Raw genomic sequence first — 16,808 nt, forward strand, 5'->3', positions numbered from 1 at the left:
TCCGTGACACACTTCACACACACACGTTTGACCCTCAGCATGAGTTTAATGTGAAGCCGCTCGGCTTGTTCAGCCAATGCGAACGTCCAGTAAGCTGCAGTAATCCGATTATTCCTACTGTGTGTCTGTCTCTTAAACACACACACACACACGAGTCAGAGTGGAGCGGTGCACACACACATGATGGCCGTTACTAAAGAAGACCTTTACCCTAAAAAGATCCTGGAGTACATGGAGGGCTTCATGGTGTCGAAGGTAAGACGTGTTATTAGATTAAGTTTAGACAACAAATCAAAAACGTAGATTTATTTAAACAATTCAGGTGTTTGTGCTTATTTAATAGACTTATACAGACGTGTTTATCCTGCAGTCTCCTTCACCATAGACATTTCTGCTTACTCTTACATAGACTCTATTCGTGGCGTGTGAGTTGGGGGTATTTGATCACCTGCACGCCTCAGAGCGCCCCCTAACTGCAGAGGAATTAGCACAAGAGTTGGGAACAAATAGAGATGGAACAGAGCGCCTTCTTTCAGCTTGTGTTGGACTTGAGCTCCTGATCACACAGGCTGATGCTAAAGGACAAGGTACGTTCACTCGCCCTCATGGAGAAGCTGTTTTGTTTCGTTCCTACGTGCTGTAAGAATAAAGTTTAACTTTAGTATAAAATCCTGTGTATAATTTCAGACATATTCACACATTTTAAAAGACAGGAGTACACCAGCCGCTGTGGGTGGAGATCTTTACCCCTTTGTGAGATCGAGCAGGTTGGGGGAGGATCAGAGAGTCTTCAGGCTCAGGGCTGCACAGGTTTGACCAGGGCTCTTTGATGTAGTGAGACACATCATAGCCCATCTGGCTTGGAGAGGCGTGAGACAGTCCATCCTCTGGAGGATCTCCTAGTTCCATTTCTCTGTAAGCATGATAAAAGGATGGAGTCTCCTCTCCAGCCAGGTCCTTCAGGGTCAACTTAATTACAAAGAGTTCTCAGTTTCCTACATTTTGATTCATTCTGTGAGTTTCCTGGAGAACGAGACCACCAGATTTCCGCAGCTCACCTGTACTACTGTTGGCCCTGACTCCCACCTCAGGTAGGAATGCCAGTCCAGGATCAGGGTGGGTGCCACTGTTAAACGTTTTCTTTATTGAGGTGAACACCTGATTGGCAGCTGGAAGCCAGAAGATCCTACACTCTTAATAGTGTGACGGTGGTGCTGAAGTTCCAGATATTTCAACAGTAGCTGGAGAAGCCATTAAAGCTCCTGTGGGGCTCTGGGTTTTGTGTATTCTCCAACACTCTCACAGTACTCACAGTAACAGGGGTTTGGTGTGATGCAGAACACCTTCACACCTTCACACAGAACCTAATTGAAATTTTATTTATTTATTTATTTATTTATAACAGTGGTCATTGTTGCAACGCACCTTTACGGAACATTAAAGGTACAAAAAAGAAAATGAGTACAAATTGTGTGAGAAATATATATCAAAGTTATACACCAAGGGCAAAAACAAAAAAAACTCCCTGAGATGACCTTGAAGAAACCTTGAGAGGAACCAGACCCAACAGGAACCTTAAGTCCTTACTTGGCTGATGTTCCTATAAACTTAAGCTAGTATGCTGTAATCTCATCAGTACTCACAATTGGGGGAAAAAAAGCATTTTGAAGGGTTTTGTCCAAGAATGTTGAAGTTCACTTCATGTCAGATCTTGTGGAGAAGGTGCGTTTACAGTGTGACTGGGTTTCATACTTTTTGCTGAGTTTCTGACCTACACATGAGCTTGCGTAACTTTTCATCCCACACCTTACCTCTAAGTCTTCACCTGATTGCACCTGTGACTGTCGAAAAATATTTTTTGTGTTTAAGTTGTTTACAGTAACACTGAAATGTCCAGCATGTTCCTGACGAAGTCGAGTCCGCGATCTCTCCATCAGTCGATCGAGTACAGCTCCAACACCATATACTTGTGCTGGTGCTACCTGAGCGACGCCATCAGGTGGGGAACTGAATCTTCTGTATGTGTGTGTGAGACGGGGCGTGTGTGTTGTGCTCTTTAGGAGATGCACTTCAAAAAGCATGAAAAATACTTCATCAGTAATGCTGTTTGTTTTCTCACTTTGTAGAGAAGGAAGGAATCAGTATGAGAAAGCGTTCGGCGTTAGCTCCAAGGATCTGTTTAAAGCGCTGTACAGGTGAGTGTCTAACCCGCTGAGTATGAAGACTATGAAGAGTATGAAGCTCCTCCCACACAGGGTTTAATACTGTAGGTCAATGGAGACGTATTACTGATGTGTGGATACTGAAACGTTTTACAGCTCATTCATTTACAAGGAGGACTTTAAAGAGCTCAGAAATCTGCCCCCAAGCATGAAGCTCCACAGTTCAGTCACACATGAGCAGGCTGTGATGCTCTGGAGGTCACTGTGGAAATGTTTTTGCTGACTGTTGTGGTAGGGTTGGGGTTACTCTTTCTGACAGTGTAGCTAAACAAGCAGCGTGTTTGTGTTTAAGGTCTGAGGAGGAAATGGTGAAGTTCATGCGGCTGATGAACTCCATCTGGAACGTCTGCGGCCGAGACGTGCTCACGGCCTTCGACCTTTCCCAGTTCAGGAGCGTCTGCGATCTCGGAGGTACCAGCTCACACTCTCACTGAGCCTTCAGTGTAACTAGCAGGACTGGGGACACTCACTTCCTAAGATTTTAACACAGTCCTACTCAGACATGTGTCCCTAGCATGTCTGTCCAACATTCCTCATGTGATCGCCCCATAGCGAGACTCCTCTGTCCAGACGCAGTGTGTTCACAGATGAGAGTATGGATGCTGAAAGTGGACGTCTGGATGGGACTCAGATGGGAACTGAACATTTATTTAGTTGGGTTTTATTGTGCAAAAATAAGATAATTAGCCACTAGGTGGTGCTACAGTGTGTGTGATATTCATCAGTCATATTGTGTATCTCCTTTTGATTTTGTATAAAATAAACTTATAAAAAATAAAATTATGAATAATTCCAGTAAATCTCTGGTCCTCAGGCTGCAGTGGAGCTCTGGCCAAGCAGTGTGTCACGATTTACTCCACGTGTAAAGTCACCATCTTTGATTTGCCGGAAGTCGTGAGGGTGTGTCGCGATCACTTCCTGTCTGAGGAGGACGAGAGAATATCATTCCATGAAGGTGAAGGACACACGGAGCATGATGTCATAAAGCGCTATTAATGATAATATGGTTGCCATGTTGTGCTGTTATTAATCAATCAACACCCTCTAACCAATTAGGAGACAGAAAATTATTGGACAGTTCCTAATCACAGTTTACTTAATATAAGTGTGTGTGTGTGTGTGTGTGTGTGTGTGTGTGTGTGTAAAGGAGACTTTTTTCAGGATGATCTTCCTGAGGCAGATCTTTACATCCTGGCGAGGATTCTGCATGACTGGACAGATGAGCGGTGTGTAGAGCTGCTAAACAAAGTTCACCAAGCTTGCAGGCCAGGTACACACACACACACACACACACACACACACATGTACGGCCAATGGGAGTTATCCAGTCTCCGATGATATGATGATTATATGGTGGTGGTGATGATGATGATGATGATGATGATGATGTGTGTGTGTGTGTGTGTGTGTGTGTGTGTGTGTACAGGAGGTGGTGTGTTAGTGATCGAGTCTCTCCTTTATGAAGATAACAGCGGCCCTCTCTCCACTCAGCTGTACACACTCAACATGCTGGTTCAGACGGAGGGTCGAGAGCGGAAAGTGTCCGAGTACACACACCTGCTGGTCACCGCCGGATTCAGAGACACACGCGTCCTCACCACGGGGAAAATATACCACAGCATCCTCGCACGCAAATAGAGAGCAGCGAGTACAAACACCGACAAAGAGACGGGGCGTGTGTTTCCCACCATGCAAAAACATCTGTGTTTCTATAAAGAACATTAAAACTACTTTAATAAACTTACATCAATAAGCTTCAATAAACTTACTGACTCCAGGAGCGACTCAGTCACACACACACGCACACACACACACACACTGTCGGTCAGGAAGAGCTCCATTTATTCACAGGAAAAGACAGAGGATGTAGATGCTAAACCCAACCCCTGGTGTCGTCCACATCTGTTACTACAAACCACATAAACCGTTTTAACACATTCTGGTGAAATAATGAAGGACAAGAGTAAGTGAAAGCTGCACAGATATACAGTGAAACCTTGGATTGGGAGTAACGTGGTTTTGTCTTGCAAGACAAGCAAAGATTTTTTATAAATTTTAACTTACAAGCACTAAGTATCATGCATCACGCATGCGCTTCTTGTTTTGACGCCGAGCGTCACGTGATCACAACAGTTTTTCTCTCTCTTGCGCTGTGGAATTGTGGGTAATCGTCTCCCCTGCTGGGTCTTAGTGCGAGTCTCTTACTGGTATAATCAACATCCGTGCATGCGTGTACTGTTTACTGTAACACTGTGACCACGTGTGTGTGTGTCTGAAACATATTTTATTTTGTGTTTGTAAGCGTGTGTGTACAGAGCGTGTGTATTGTTTCTTATAACACGTGCAAAAAAGCAAAAGAAAGTCTCATTAGAGGTTAAAAATCCATTTTTCTCCCTCTGCCTGCTCTTTGTATCTGGGTCCGTGCGCGTCACCATGGGTCGAGAGAGAGAGAGAGAGAGAGAGAGAGATAACATGTGAATATAAAGAGGAGACAGTAAGTTGTGGAAGATTTAACACTTCAGCTATACTGTATATCAGATCCACGAGGAATTGAGGAAGAGAGGAGAATTTACATAGTTTTATAAATAAACAAACTTTTACAAATGAGAAATGTTGACATGGACCGTGTCTCTGACCCGATGTGTACAAACTAATCACAGTAAAGTTCTTCCTCTTGGAGCTTCTTCACTCACAAAGTGACTTATTAACTCTTACTTCACTCTTCTTGTTGATGATTATTGTTACCCAGAGCAGCAGGGTTTGTGTGATTTCTGCTCTTCAGCCCTCTTACAGTATGTCGAGCTCCTGGACAAACAGAACCGTCTCCGTTTATTAGACCCAGTTTGGAGGTAGAGTTTAGATTTACGTGTGAGAATGTCACTACATGGAGTCTCGATTGCTCCTCTTCTCTTCTCGTTTTCCCTCTCGGGAATAAAATCAGTTAATATAATATTAGAGAATTAAATCAGAACGTGATTGTGATATATTCCTCTAATAGAACTCAAGTCCACATCTGGTCCAAAATGTCAATCACAGCATATTTCTAGTGTGAAACACATACAGTGAGTGATGTACTTAACAAACCTGTTCTCTTAAAACAGCACACATGAGAGAGAGAGAGAGAGAGAGAGAGAGATGACGTTCAGTTAGACTTTCCTGTTACGTAATCTTCTGATTTTTTCCTCCCAGTGATTATGTGAAACACCCTCGTCTGAGAAACACTGTGTAGAAACACTGCACCGACATTAAATACTGGTTTGTCTGCTTTGTCCATTATATTTCACTTAAAGATACCAGTAATACCAGAGTTAATTATTTAAACCAATGTTAAAATTAACAAACATCATCTCACGCTAGTAAAAATTATTATTGAATTATTATTATTATAACACTGTAAATAATTACAGTAATTAATTTTTGCTGTCGTTGTTTCTCCGTTTGGACATCAGAGCGTCCGCTCGTATCTGCTCGTATCTTTAAACTGTACGCTGTTGTGAATGAGGATCTGACCTGCTTCACTCTCAGAAACACTGGCACATATGACTAGAATTAGGTGAGACTGTCCGAGCGGGCGTGGCACGAAGAGCGACGTGATCAAAGAGCATCGACCCGGTGGAGCGGGAAACAACACCTGACTGAACTTCATCACTGTTCTTCTCAGGTGTCATGTGGAGAGAGGTGTGTGTTTCTCCTGTTATCTTACTGACACGGAACACTTTCTCAGGTTCTCTCTGAACTCCTTACATCTTACTGAAAACAAAACTCATTTCATCACGAATAATAAAGGTTGGTAAATTTCCAAGCTAAATGTGGACATGGGGGGAATTTTAAACTTTTTAATTTGTACAGATGAAAAATATGCAGAACTTGATTTTAAAAAATTATGTAAAGTCCATGGCGCTTGTTTGTGATTGGATAAACCGCCTGGAAATCATGTGACATCACGCGGTGTGATGGGAAACGCCCTAAACCCAGAATAAAGACTTTGTAAGTTGGAGTGATTTAGTACTGATGAAGGAGACGTTCTATAAAGTTATGTTCTGTGTAAGGGTTTAAATTTTATCCCACTTAATTCGTAACTCATGTTTTTACAGTGTTTAAAATCTTCCATTTAACTCCATCATTAAAATAATACGCGTGGGGAGACCGTCCCGTTTGGAGATGGGGTGGGATTATTAATAAAGAAACACAAAAGGAAACAAAAGGAAACTAAAAACACAAAATAAACAGAGCTGCACCATCTACGTGAGACCAGACTGGACTCTGGAAACTAAACCAAAAACTAAAGATCCTCTCGGGGCCTCAAGCTTACAGAGGATGTATAGAGAGAGAGATTATCTGCTTTACAGTATAAACCTAAACACAGAGCGACGCTAGACTGAGGCGACCCCCCCACCCCCCCCCCACCCCTCTCTCTCTCTCTCTCTGGGGCTTCTCCATCCCTCAACTTTCTGCGTGCTTTTCTTTCTTTCTTTCTTTCTTTGTCTGTCTTGTCTCTGGCCCTGATACCGTTACCAGTGCTGCCTAATGATCACACAAAGTGGCCGAGGTATCAGGACCCTTTATATAATCACAGTTGTGGCTCGTTCAGGCTGATTGACTGACGGCAGCGTTGCCTGGCAACCAATTCAATTTTATTTAATTCAATTTTATTTATATAGTGCTTTTAACAATGGTGATAGCGCTATACAAATAAAATTAAAAAATTGTTTCCCTCTTGGCTCTTGACGAAGGCGGTCGCATCTGCTCTCCCTTCCTTATCTCTCACCGCTTGCTTCTCTTGTCTGTCTTGTGATACTATTCAGAGACTCTCCTCGCCTTGCTCTTAAAAATAAAAAGGAATATGGATTTGATCAAGTGGTCTCTGAATGAAATTGACACGATCTTCTTGACGAGAAGTGTGGGTTCTGGGGAACCTACTTGTCCTGCTGGGACGTTTGCTGCTGGATACACGATGGACAGTTGGGAGAAGTGGCGCATTGTGTGCCTGGCCGCACTGTCTCTGGAGGATGTTGAAGATATCTACCTATTCGGAACTCTGATAACTGGGATTCTGCTGATTGGATTAGGTGGGATACTTGGATATCGAAAAATCTTAAAAGCAGCCAGTCTCAACCCCAAGAGACTGGCCGGCTGGGAAATAGTGGTGACGAGAGCTGTCAGCTGATCAGACTGTGGTTCTGGACCGCAAATTGGATAACATCTTGGAGAGACTAGCAGCTATGCAACGTGATTTGGATAGACCTGGAGACCAGTGATGGACATTAAATATCTGTGAAATTGGCAGATATTGACCGAAACCTGGAAAATATGTTTTTCTTTTTCGGCTGCCCCTTTTCTTTCCAGCTACTGCATTTCAAGGCCGTGGCTGGAGTCATAACTAACTCTCCGAAGACCAAGATAACGAGACACTCTGGAATCCTACTTCCCTTCCCCCCTTCAAGGACACCTGGCGCAGACTATTACGGGATGTTACAGGCTTACAAACTGACACGCACGCACTCACGCACTCACAGAACAGCTACAGATAGACACTCTACCTTCCCCATATCCAACGCCTTCGTGTGCTTATTCCCTTCAGTGTGGGCAGGCGGAATCGGGACCAGCGCTCTCTAGCTGCAGGGACTGGAGCTGTTTGCCTACATTAGACATTTCCTATCCCCTGTACCCTAATCGTTGCAATGTTTATGTCTTGTGTTTACATGTTTTTATGTGCTCGTTGCTGAGGTATTTTTTGTACCCCTGATCGCACACTGCCCTTTTCGAAGGACAGTCTGGGAGGGGATTTTTTACCCTCGTTATCCTAATGTATCTATTCCTTATCTTCTATGATGGCGCCGGTTAGGTGGCTGCCGTCGCGACTCTGTGGTCGCACAAAATCATTTCACTGCATATTGTACTCTGTATGATTGTGTATGTGACAAATAAAATTTGAATTTGAATTTGAATTTGAATTTAATTGTATTGAATTTACACCTGGAGGACACGAGAGATGCTGGAATGAACAAAGAAATCTGTTTGTTTGCTTGTTTATTTGTTTATTTATAATTCTAGAGTTTTGCTTTATTAACAATAATACACATCAGAAAGAGACAATTATTTCTACATTAAATGTAATATTTAATACCGTAGCTGTGAAAGTGTGTACATGAGCACATAGATGCTGTGCAAAAAAATAAATAAATAAAGATAAACAATCCTGCTTTAAATCATTCTAATGTCTAAAGAAAGCGGGAAAAAACTCATAAACAAGTCATAAACTCCTGCTAAAGTCAGCGTTTGTTACACTATCATTTATTCAGCAGTTACGGCTTGTCAGCGCTGCAGTCTCCATCCTTCACCACCAGGATGGTCTGGGTTTGATTCCTGTAGAGACAAAAAAACAAACAAACAAATCACACATTTTAATCTTTATGGAGAAATGTCTAGTGACCTGCTGATGTACAGGTTCAGAGGTAAAGAATAATAATCTAACGAGGAACACACGGAGAACTGTGCTGTTATCTCTTTTAGTTTCACTGAAGGTCATGAGACAGCACACACACACACACACACACAGCACGTCTGGGCCGTGTCTGTTCGTCTGTGTATCACTTCATCACTCGTAACTCATCAGCTCACCTGCTCTCCACACACAGCAGACACTCGTTTGCGTAGGTCTTCCCATTGTCACCACACACTGGCATTAGATTGCGCGGACACGCGTCAGTTTTGTAGTTCTCACAATTGGCCTAAAGAAGAAACACAAACACACTTTAGCTCTGGTGTTTAAGTGAAACCTGTGATTGTGTTTATTTCCATGGAGTCATGACGCAGTCCAGCATTTACATGTTACCTGTCTGGGTGTGGCGTCGTCCAGAGCCGTCAGAGCTGAGTACAGAGAAACACACGACTGGATCAGATCACAGGACAAACTCAAACACAGCAGATGGGACGGAATCTGAACCAGACACGAGTATACACATACACACACACACACACACACACACACACACACACGTCTGGGGGAAACCTGCTGCTGTAAGGGAACATTCTGACCACTCAGATGTGTGAGCTACTACAATCAACTTCCTGTTCTACCTGTTTGTGTCTCAGTACATCACACACACACACACACACACACACACACACACACATACACACACAGGTATGCATGACAAGTGCTGTCGAGAGGGAAGAGAACTAAACCCAGAACCTCAAACACTGTGTTACTTTAATAAGTCTGGAGACGAAACTGACGCTTTAAACGTTACCGCTCTGATGTTTATCCTCACTGTAGAGTCAGAGTCGTACTCACCATCCAGGCAGATGAGAACAGAAACACCAATCAGGAGAAGCAGCTTCATGACTGAGGAGTGTGTGTGTGTGTGTGTGTGTGTGTGTGAGAGAGAGACTCAGAAGAGAAGGTTTCCTGGCTCTGTAAGGTGATGTGTGCATGTATATGTCAGGTCATGGTGACTCCGCCCTCCCTGCCCCACCCCTCAGATCTTCAGAGGAACCTGTTTGAGGAACAGACACCGTGATAAAGAGATTAGATCATAAATAGAGCAACGTTCAGAACAGCTTTGGATCTGGAGTTCCCCTGACTCTGGACTCTACACCCCTCATAATTAATAACTAAAATAATTAAAAAAATAAACATGAACATTACATTTCACACATTTTCCATATTTTACTACTAATTTACAGCGGATATAAAAAGTCCACAAGTCTGTGTTAAACCCCATGTTTTGTGTTTCTTGTTCCTTAGTGTAACGGTTCCTGCTGAAGATGTTCAGGACGCTGCTATCACCAGGAACGCGGTACCAGATGTCTATGTTCTAGAAACGCTGGAGGTAACAGAACATCTGGAACAAACAAATGTTTAGTTAATATTGGGTCATATGACTGTGTCAGAATGAACCAATCAGACTGAAGCTGGTGTTTAACAGACACTCGTGCTCCTGTCAGCAGTGACGTGACTCTGATTAACACTAAAGATCATCTGTTTCTCTCTGAGTCTCTTCACGTCTTCCTGGATTTTACAGATCCTACAGAGCATGTACAAGATCTCACTGTGGAGACGCATCGCTCAGGAGAGAGGGACAGAAGATCTTCTGAAACATCAGACTGTGAAGTCTCCGTCATTAACGAGCGGCGCAGTGACATCACCAAGAGCAGGACGTCCCTCTGAACCTGACCAAGGGATGAGAAGGAACCTACAGTAGATTGAATCTTCTAATGAAAGTGAACAGAGCCCTAACCATGAGGCCAAGTGTGTTATGGTCTGATGAAATCAGGGTAAAATGTTTAGGACGTTACAATAAAAGACATGTTTGGTACAAAAACAAAACACAGCTTTTTACCTTGTGAACTCTGACCCCATTAAGAAACATTCCACCTTCCAGCACGATAACGACCCAAAGCACAACGACAACAAATCACCAAAGCATCAGGTTCAGGAGGAGATCAATGTTTAGAGATCAATCTAAGTCTTTATGACAAATAACATTTGTACAGTGTTGGGGTGTACATACTTATGCCACAAGGTAATTCATATTCATGGGTTTGTTTTTATTTTTTCCCGCCTTAAACCTTTCTGTTTGTTTTTCAGTTAAAAAGAAAATGAAAAAAATCCAACTTGTTTGGGTTTCAGTTTTTTATGTAACAAAAACATTCAGTTTTAACAGGGGTGTGTAAACTTTTAAATCCCCAGTATTTAAATAGATTCTAATTTTTTATATAAATGATTTATTTATTCACATACTAACACTGTGAGAAGAAGAATGAGTTGATGATGTCTCGAGTGATTAGTGGACGCGCCAGAGAGCAGCGAGAAAAACCAGCAGGACTCGGACAAACCAGTTCAGGCACATCAGTGCAGGACGCGTCTGTGATGTCATACTGTAGCCGTACAAACACAATCACAGTGTTTATATACAGTGTTGGTGAATGTAAGGAGGAAGTTATCATCTTTAACCATGTGAGATAACTTTACCCAAAGAAAGTAAAATATTGTACACAAGAAATAAAAGACATTTATCGTCTGAAATCAATTGATCAGTTACAATAAAGTCAGGTTTTGTGTGAGGTGTTTACGGTGTACAGCACATACTGGAGCTTAGAAAAGAAACATCATGATTATAAACATACTGGTTTTTTTATTGTGCTGATGTTGTTTTGGTAAACGTAGATGTAAAGTTCTGTATGTACAGTCAGGAGGTGAGGGTTTATCACTCTGATGAGCTTCTCACTGGAGATCAGAGACCCACTGGAGTATAAACACTTTCTACACTACAGCCATTTTTATTTAACAAACAAATCACTGTGTGTGTGTGTGTGTGTGTGTGTGTGTGTGTGTGTGTGTGTGTGAGAGAGAGAGAGAGAGAGAGAGAGAGACAGTGCCTCCTGGTCCTCAATGTAAAGTAACCCACAAATGTGTTTAAAAAAACCAAAATAACCCCGGATTGTGACCCAGAATAAACAACCCAACAATGTGTTTACAGAAACAACAGCATTTTTGAGAGTGTACCAATATTTCTGGGAATTCACCGGTAGTCAGTGATCAGATGTGCATTCAGTAAGATTAGGTCTGTAACAACTGGATGGAGGACAACTGGATTTAAAGGACTCGTGCACATGATCACAAAGAACCACAACAGGGAGTCAGTTTTCCAAAAGGTATTCTCACTGACCCAATAAACTTAATCTAATTAAACCAAAGATTAATCTAATGATGTTTAATCATGTTCTGATGATCATCTTCCAGGGTTTTTGTAAAAGTCAGGAAAAAAAGAATTGACTATTGCACCTTTACTGTAAGTAAGAGCTGTGTGCTGTTTGTGTAACAGGATAAACGTGTCTCTAAAACTCCTCCTATTGAGGACGTGTCGAGTCCGAGACGACTGCTCTGTGAAAGGAAAGTCATGTTTTTATCCTGAAACACACCTGAAGTCAAAGAGAGATTCCTTTTTACCAAAGTGAAAGTGAAACTCTGAGCATTCGGACTGGAGAGAACAACAGCAGCTAAATAAAATGGCTTCTAAGTTTTCAGAGGAGGATTTCTCCTGTCCTGTGTGCTGTGAGATCTTCAAGGATCCTGTTGTTCTACACTGCAGTCACAGTGTGTGTAAAGTGTGTTTGCAGACGTTCTGGGAGACCAAACGATTAAGAGAATGTCCTGTTTGTAGGACGAAGTCGTCTATGACTGAACCTCCCCTAAACCTGGTGTTAAAGAACCTGTGTGAGACTTTCTTACAGGAGAGAAGTCAGAGATCTTCATCAGCGTCTGAAACATTCTGCAGTCTGCACAGTGAGAAACTCAAACTCTTCTGTCTGGACGATCAACAGCCGGTGTGTGTGGTGTGTCAGACTTCAAGAAAACACACCAACCACAAATTCTGTCCCATTGACGAGGCAATAACAGACTGTAAGGTAAATAAAATGTTCCTGTGAGGTCACGTAACAAAGTTTATTCTACATAATAATTTTATAAGATTCAATGAAATACATGATGTAATAATCCATTAGCTATTCCATCATATTCAGATCATCACCATCTGAAGTGTCACCTGTATAAACATGAGCAGATCTTCCTGTTAGACTAAATCAGTGTAGACCAATAAACCCACATCCTATAAGTCTGCACTTGACATCATTTTCTTCTGTACAGGTGCATTTTAAAAGCTCTAATAAGTGCTTGTGAGAGAGAATACAGTTATTACTGAACACAGAGTCTCCATGCAGTGTGTTGATTTGTTTCAGGAGGAGCTGAAAACTGCACTGAAGCCCCTACAGGAGAAACTGAAGATCTTTAACGACTGTAAACTGAACTGGAGTCAGACTGCAGAACATATAAAGGTTAGAATCAATAACATGGTTTTAATATTAGAATTATATTTTCCATCATTGTATAATCAGTTATATTTCATTTAATTTCCTCTTCACTATAGATTCAGGCCCAACACACAGAGCGTCAGATTAAGGAGGAGTTTGAGAAGCTTCACCAGTTCCTACGTGATGAAGAGGCAGCCAGGATCACTGCACTGAGAGAGGAAGAGGAGCAGAAGAGTCAGATGATGAAGGAGAAGATTGAGAAGCTGAGCAGAGACATATCATCTCTTTCAGACACAATCAGAGCCACAGAAGAGGAGATGAGAACTGAAGACGTCTCGTTCTTACAAGTGAGGATCATTTAGTCAGTATTTATACTGTGAGAAAGTCAAACTTCTTTCCATCATCAGAAACGTCACATTTCAGTGTAAAAATGTAAATCATATCCACTGATGTTTGCTTTGTTGTGTTACAGAACTACAAGGCCACAGTGAAAAGGTGAGTGATGTGCTTCCTGTCTCTCTCGTTCTCTGTGTTTCTGAATCCAAACCCACAGCAACACTGACTCCTGAATGTTTTTGCAGAGCCCAGAGCACACTGCAGCATCCAGAGGAGCTTTCAGGAGCACTGATCCATGTGGCCAAACATCTGGACAACCTGAAGTTCAGAGTCTGGGAGAAGATGCAGCACACTGTCCAATACTGTAAGACTTCTCATTCTGTGTGTGTGTGTGTGTGTGTGTGTGTGTGTGTGGTGTTTATGATGATGATGATGATGATCTGTTAAGTTTTCATTTTGAATGTAATATAAGGAAAGTTTAACTTTGAAAATCTTTGATTGCTGACAGAGTGTTAAATATTTGAGCTACATTTATATAAATAATTATTTAAAAAATATTGTTTAAATTTGTAACTAAAACATCAAAAGGATGTGCGGTGTGTTTTTATTTTATACATGTTATTAAGTTTATTTCTTTTGTTTTGGCAAATATTAGTTAGTGTTATTATAACGTAATGTTAACGTTAGATTAGCTAGTCGTGTGTGTGTGTGTGTGTGTACTAATCATGAATTATGTTTTCCTATTTTTTCTGCCTTTGTTGATGACACTAATGTGGTGTTTATAAACACTGCATGTGTGTAATGTGCTAAATACGTCCACATGTTGTTGTTGTTGTTATTATTATTATTATTATTATTATTATTATGTACAGATGTGTTCACATTTTGAACTCATGTAAAGGGGACTTTTATTATGAAAGGCTTTAATTCCTGAAGCTAGTGTCATGCTAACGTAATGTTTAAATTAGCCTAGCCCTGTTGAATCGAACTGTGTGTGTGTGTTTTCAGCCCCTGTAACTCTGGACCCCAACACTGCTTCTCCTTATCTCATTGTATCTGATGATCTGACCAGTGTGAGACTCAGTGATGAGAGACAGAAACTTCCTGATAATCCAGAGAGATTTGATAAATATCCATGTATCCTGGGCTCTGAGGGCTTTAACTCAGGGACTCACTGCTGGGATGTTGAAGTTGGAGACTGTACATGTTGGTTTGTGGGTGTGATGACAGAATCTGCTCAGAGGAAGGGAGGTGTATTCTCCAGAAGTGGAATCCGGTGTGTGGTGTATTATGATGGTGAATATTACACATGGTCTTCACCAGACACACACACTCTCCTCTCAGTGTCACAGAAACTCCAGAGGATCAGAGTGAAGCTGGACTGGGACGGAGGAAAACTGTCATTCTCCGACCCTCTCACTAACACACACATACACACTTTCACACACACATTTACTGACACATTACTGCCATTCCTCGGTGTTGGTGGTAAAGAATCTCATTTGAAGCTCCTCCCACTTCAGTGCTCTGTAAGTGTCAATCAGATCAGTTAGAGTTCATTAATGAAATACTGCACATTAAAGATTCATATTCTTTATAAAAGTTTATTTAAAACACTGAATAGTTCATTATGAAAAGAGTTTCAGGTTATTAAATTAAATTAAATGTATTTTGATGTAAAATAATGACCCACTCTGTAGAAATAAAGAGATATTAAATATAAGTGATATTACGTTTTAATAACTACAGAACTCTTTTCCTCTCAATGTTCAGTTCAGGGCTTTAAATCCCAATAAACCACAGGATGAAATTAAAATCACAAGTCTGCTTTGATGTACAAGTTTAGATCTGAAATAGATGATTTAATTTTCTAATGTAATTATTTTAAATAAAGTGAGACTGTAAAGTTCATGTCTTTACTGTATTTGTACTTGTTAGCGCTGTGCTGTTAATCTTGGGTGAGATGTTCAGCTGGCTGTGTGTGTCGTGTGTGAAACTCTGTACTGGAGGAGATTTCAAGCTCTAAGTTTCTCTCCACCAGCATTTTGTGACTTTGCAAAGACCAGGGCCCGGTTTCTCGATAATGCACACTCGCACGCTAAGAAGACTCTTAAGATATATCTTACGTAAAGTGATAACTTTTCTGTATTTCTCGAACTGTCTCTTAGGAGTCTCTTAGAAGTCGCTGCCTCTTACGTCCGATGTTACAAGGTGCTGTCTACAGTGAAGGTCCTGGATTAGCTGACATCAGTGGCTCAGGAATCGATTTTTCACTCCTTTTGCATGACAGCGTTAAAAAAGACGGCACTTTCTATGCAAATTAAACTGACACTAAATTCTTCCAATAGTGTTTATTTCGACATGGGTTAACTTATCAGTAGCATGGGATAATAGACAATTATATAAATGAAATCACCAAACTGTCGCTTATATTTTTATGTAACCTGTGGCAATAAAAAAGAGCCCAGAACAAGTAGCGTTGAAGTAGTGTATTTAACTGTACACCAACCACTTCACCACTAGATGTCAGCAGTGTGCACTGTCCATGAAAGAGTCCTGAACACAAGGACGCTCGTTTATTATACATTACAGAGAAAAATATTCACAGAATCTTATTTAGTGTAAAACATCAACATTTAAGGGTGAGATATTAATTAGGCCTCCCATGACCCTGTACAGGATAAACGCGATAGAGCATGAGTGAGAGAGTGAGAGAGTGTGTGTGTGAATTAATGTCAATGTTTTTGAGTGATAATGTTATAAATAACCACACAGTCTCCTTCTCCTCCTCCGCCAGGTAGAAGACTGCAGTGTGTACAGATGTAGTATATACAGAAGTGCTAGCTTTATTTAATCCTACATGTCGTGTGCTACAGTCCAATGTTATGTTAAATACAATAAGCGCTAATTGCTAATTATTATATTTACATTAGGTGCTTTAGATGTAACAGATCTAACAGTAGGGGTTAGTGTGAGTAGGTTTGTATTATAAACCAACCCACTAGGTTCATTTGTGCTCCAGGTTTAATCACATGTAAAATGTAAATACTAGATGAAGTCTGTACATCACTCATACAGAGGTTCAGCACCGAACTAAACAAAAACGTGACGTTTGTGTGAGTAAGAGTGTGTACAGACCTAGCATTCAGATGTCAGTGTATCTGTACACAGAGTCTCAGGAAATACTGCTGTGGTTAAAACAGCTCTGCTGTAGGTGGAACACACTCACACACACACACACACACACACACACACACACCAAAGACTCCTTGTGTGTGATGCTGAAACAGAATGAAAGGACGTGTCAGCACCTTAAGGAGAAGGAACTGCCCATGCACTGAGTTAGATCTTACACCTGGACCCTCAGAAATGTTCTTACACAACTCAGTGTGCATTGTGCATGTAAACATTTCTCAAAAAGTCTGTTACAATAAT

The 16,808-nt window shown here is 41.3% G+C and overlaps 3 protein-coding genes across 4 annotated transcripts; 2 read left to right on the top strand and 1 right to left on the bottom strand.

Moving 5' to 3' along the window:
- Positions 1-183: 183 nt before the first annotated feature.
- On the top strand, positions 184-3,966 carry asmt (acetylserotonin O-methyltransferase). Its single transcript, XM_053496225.1, has 8 exons — positions 184-255; positions 410-587; positions 1,870-1,999; positions 2,127-2,195; positions 2,515-2,633; positions 3,037-3,177; positions 3,370-3,492; positions 3,649-3,966. Exons 1-8 carry the CDS (start codon positions 184-186, stop codon positions 3,858-3,860), a joined length of 1,044 nt encoding a protein of 347 aa, XP_053352200.1. The 3' UTR covers positions 3,861-3,966.
- A 4,291-nt stretch (positions 3,967-8,257) lies between these two features.
- On the bottom strand, positions 8,258-11,572 carry LOC128523976 (serine protease inhibitor Kazal-type 1-like). 2 transcript variants are annotated; one of them, XM_053496229.1, is made up of 5 exons: positions 11,529-11,572; positions 9,520-9,577; positions 9,058-9,092; positions 8,844-8,953; positions 8,258-8,588 (listed from the first exon to the last, which is right to left on the bottom strand). In XM_053496229.1, the coding sequence occupies exons 2-5, from the start codon at positions 9,566-9,568 to the stop codon at positions 8,528-8,530; spliced, it is 255 nt and encodes an 84-aa protein (XP_053352204.1). In that variant the 5' UTR covers positions 9,569-9,577; positions 11,529-11,572; the 3' UTR covers positions 8,258-8,527. The 2 variants fall into 2 exon arrangements, with proteins under 2 accessions (XP_053352204.1, XP_053352203.1); XM_053496228.1 differs by lacking the exon at positions 11,529-11,572 and having other exon boundaries at positions 8,262-8,588; positions 9,520-9,651.
- Positions 11,573-12,193: 621 nt separating this feature from the next.
- LOC128523975 (E3 ubiquitin-protein ligase TRIM35-like) lies at positions 12,194-15,728 on the top strand. Its single transcript, XM_053496227.1, has 6 exons — positions 12,194-12,635; positions 12,966-13,061; positions 13,154-13,384; positions 13,510-13,532; positions 13,619-13,737; positions 14,382-15,728. The coding sequence occupies exons 1-6, from the start codon at positions 12,237-12,239 to the stop codon at positions 14,924-14,926; spliced, it is 1,413 nt and encodes a 470-aa protein (XP_053352202.1). The 5' UTR covers positions 12,194-12,236; the 3' UTR covers positions 14,927-15,728.
- The last annotated feature ends 1,080 nt before the right edge of the window (positions 15,729-16,808 follow it).

This window comes from Clarias gariepinus, chromosome 5, assembly GCF_024256425.1.
Source record: "Clarias gariepinus isolate MV-2021 ecotype Netherlands chromosome 5, CGAR_prim_01v2, whole genome shotgun sequence".
NCBI classification, from domain to species: domain Eukaryota; kingdom Metazoa; phylum Chordata; class Actinopteri; order Siluriformes; family Clariidae; genus Clarias; species Clarias gariepinus.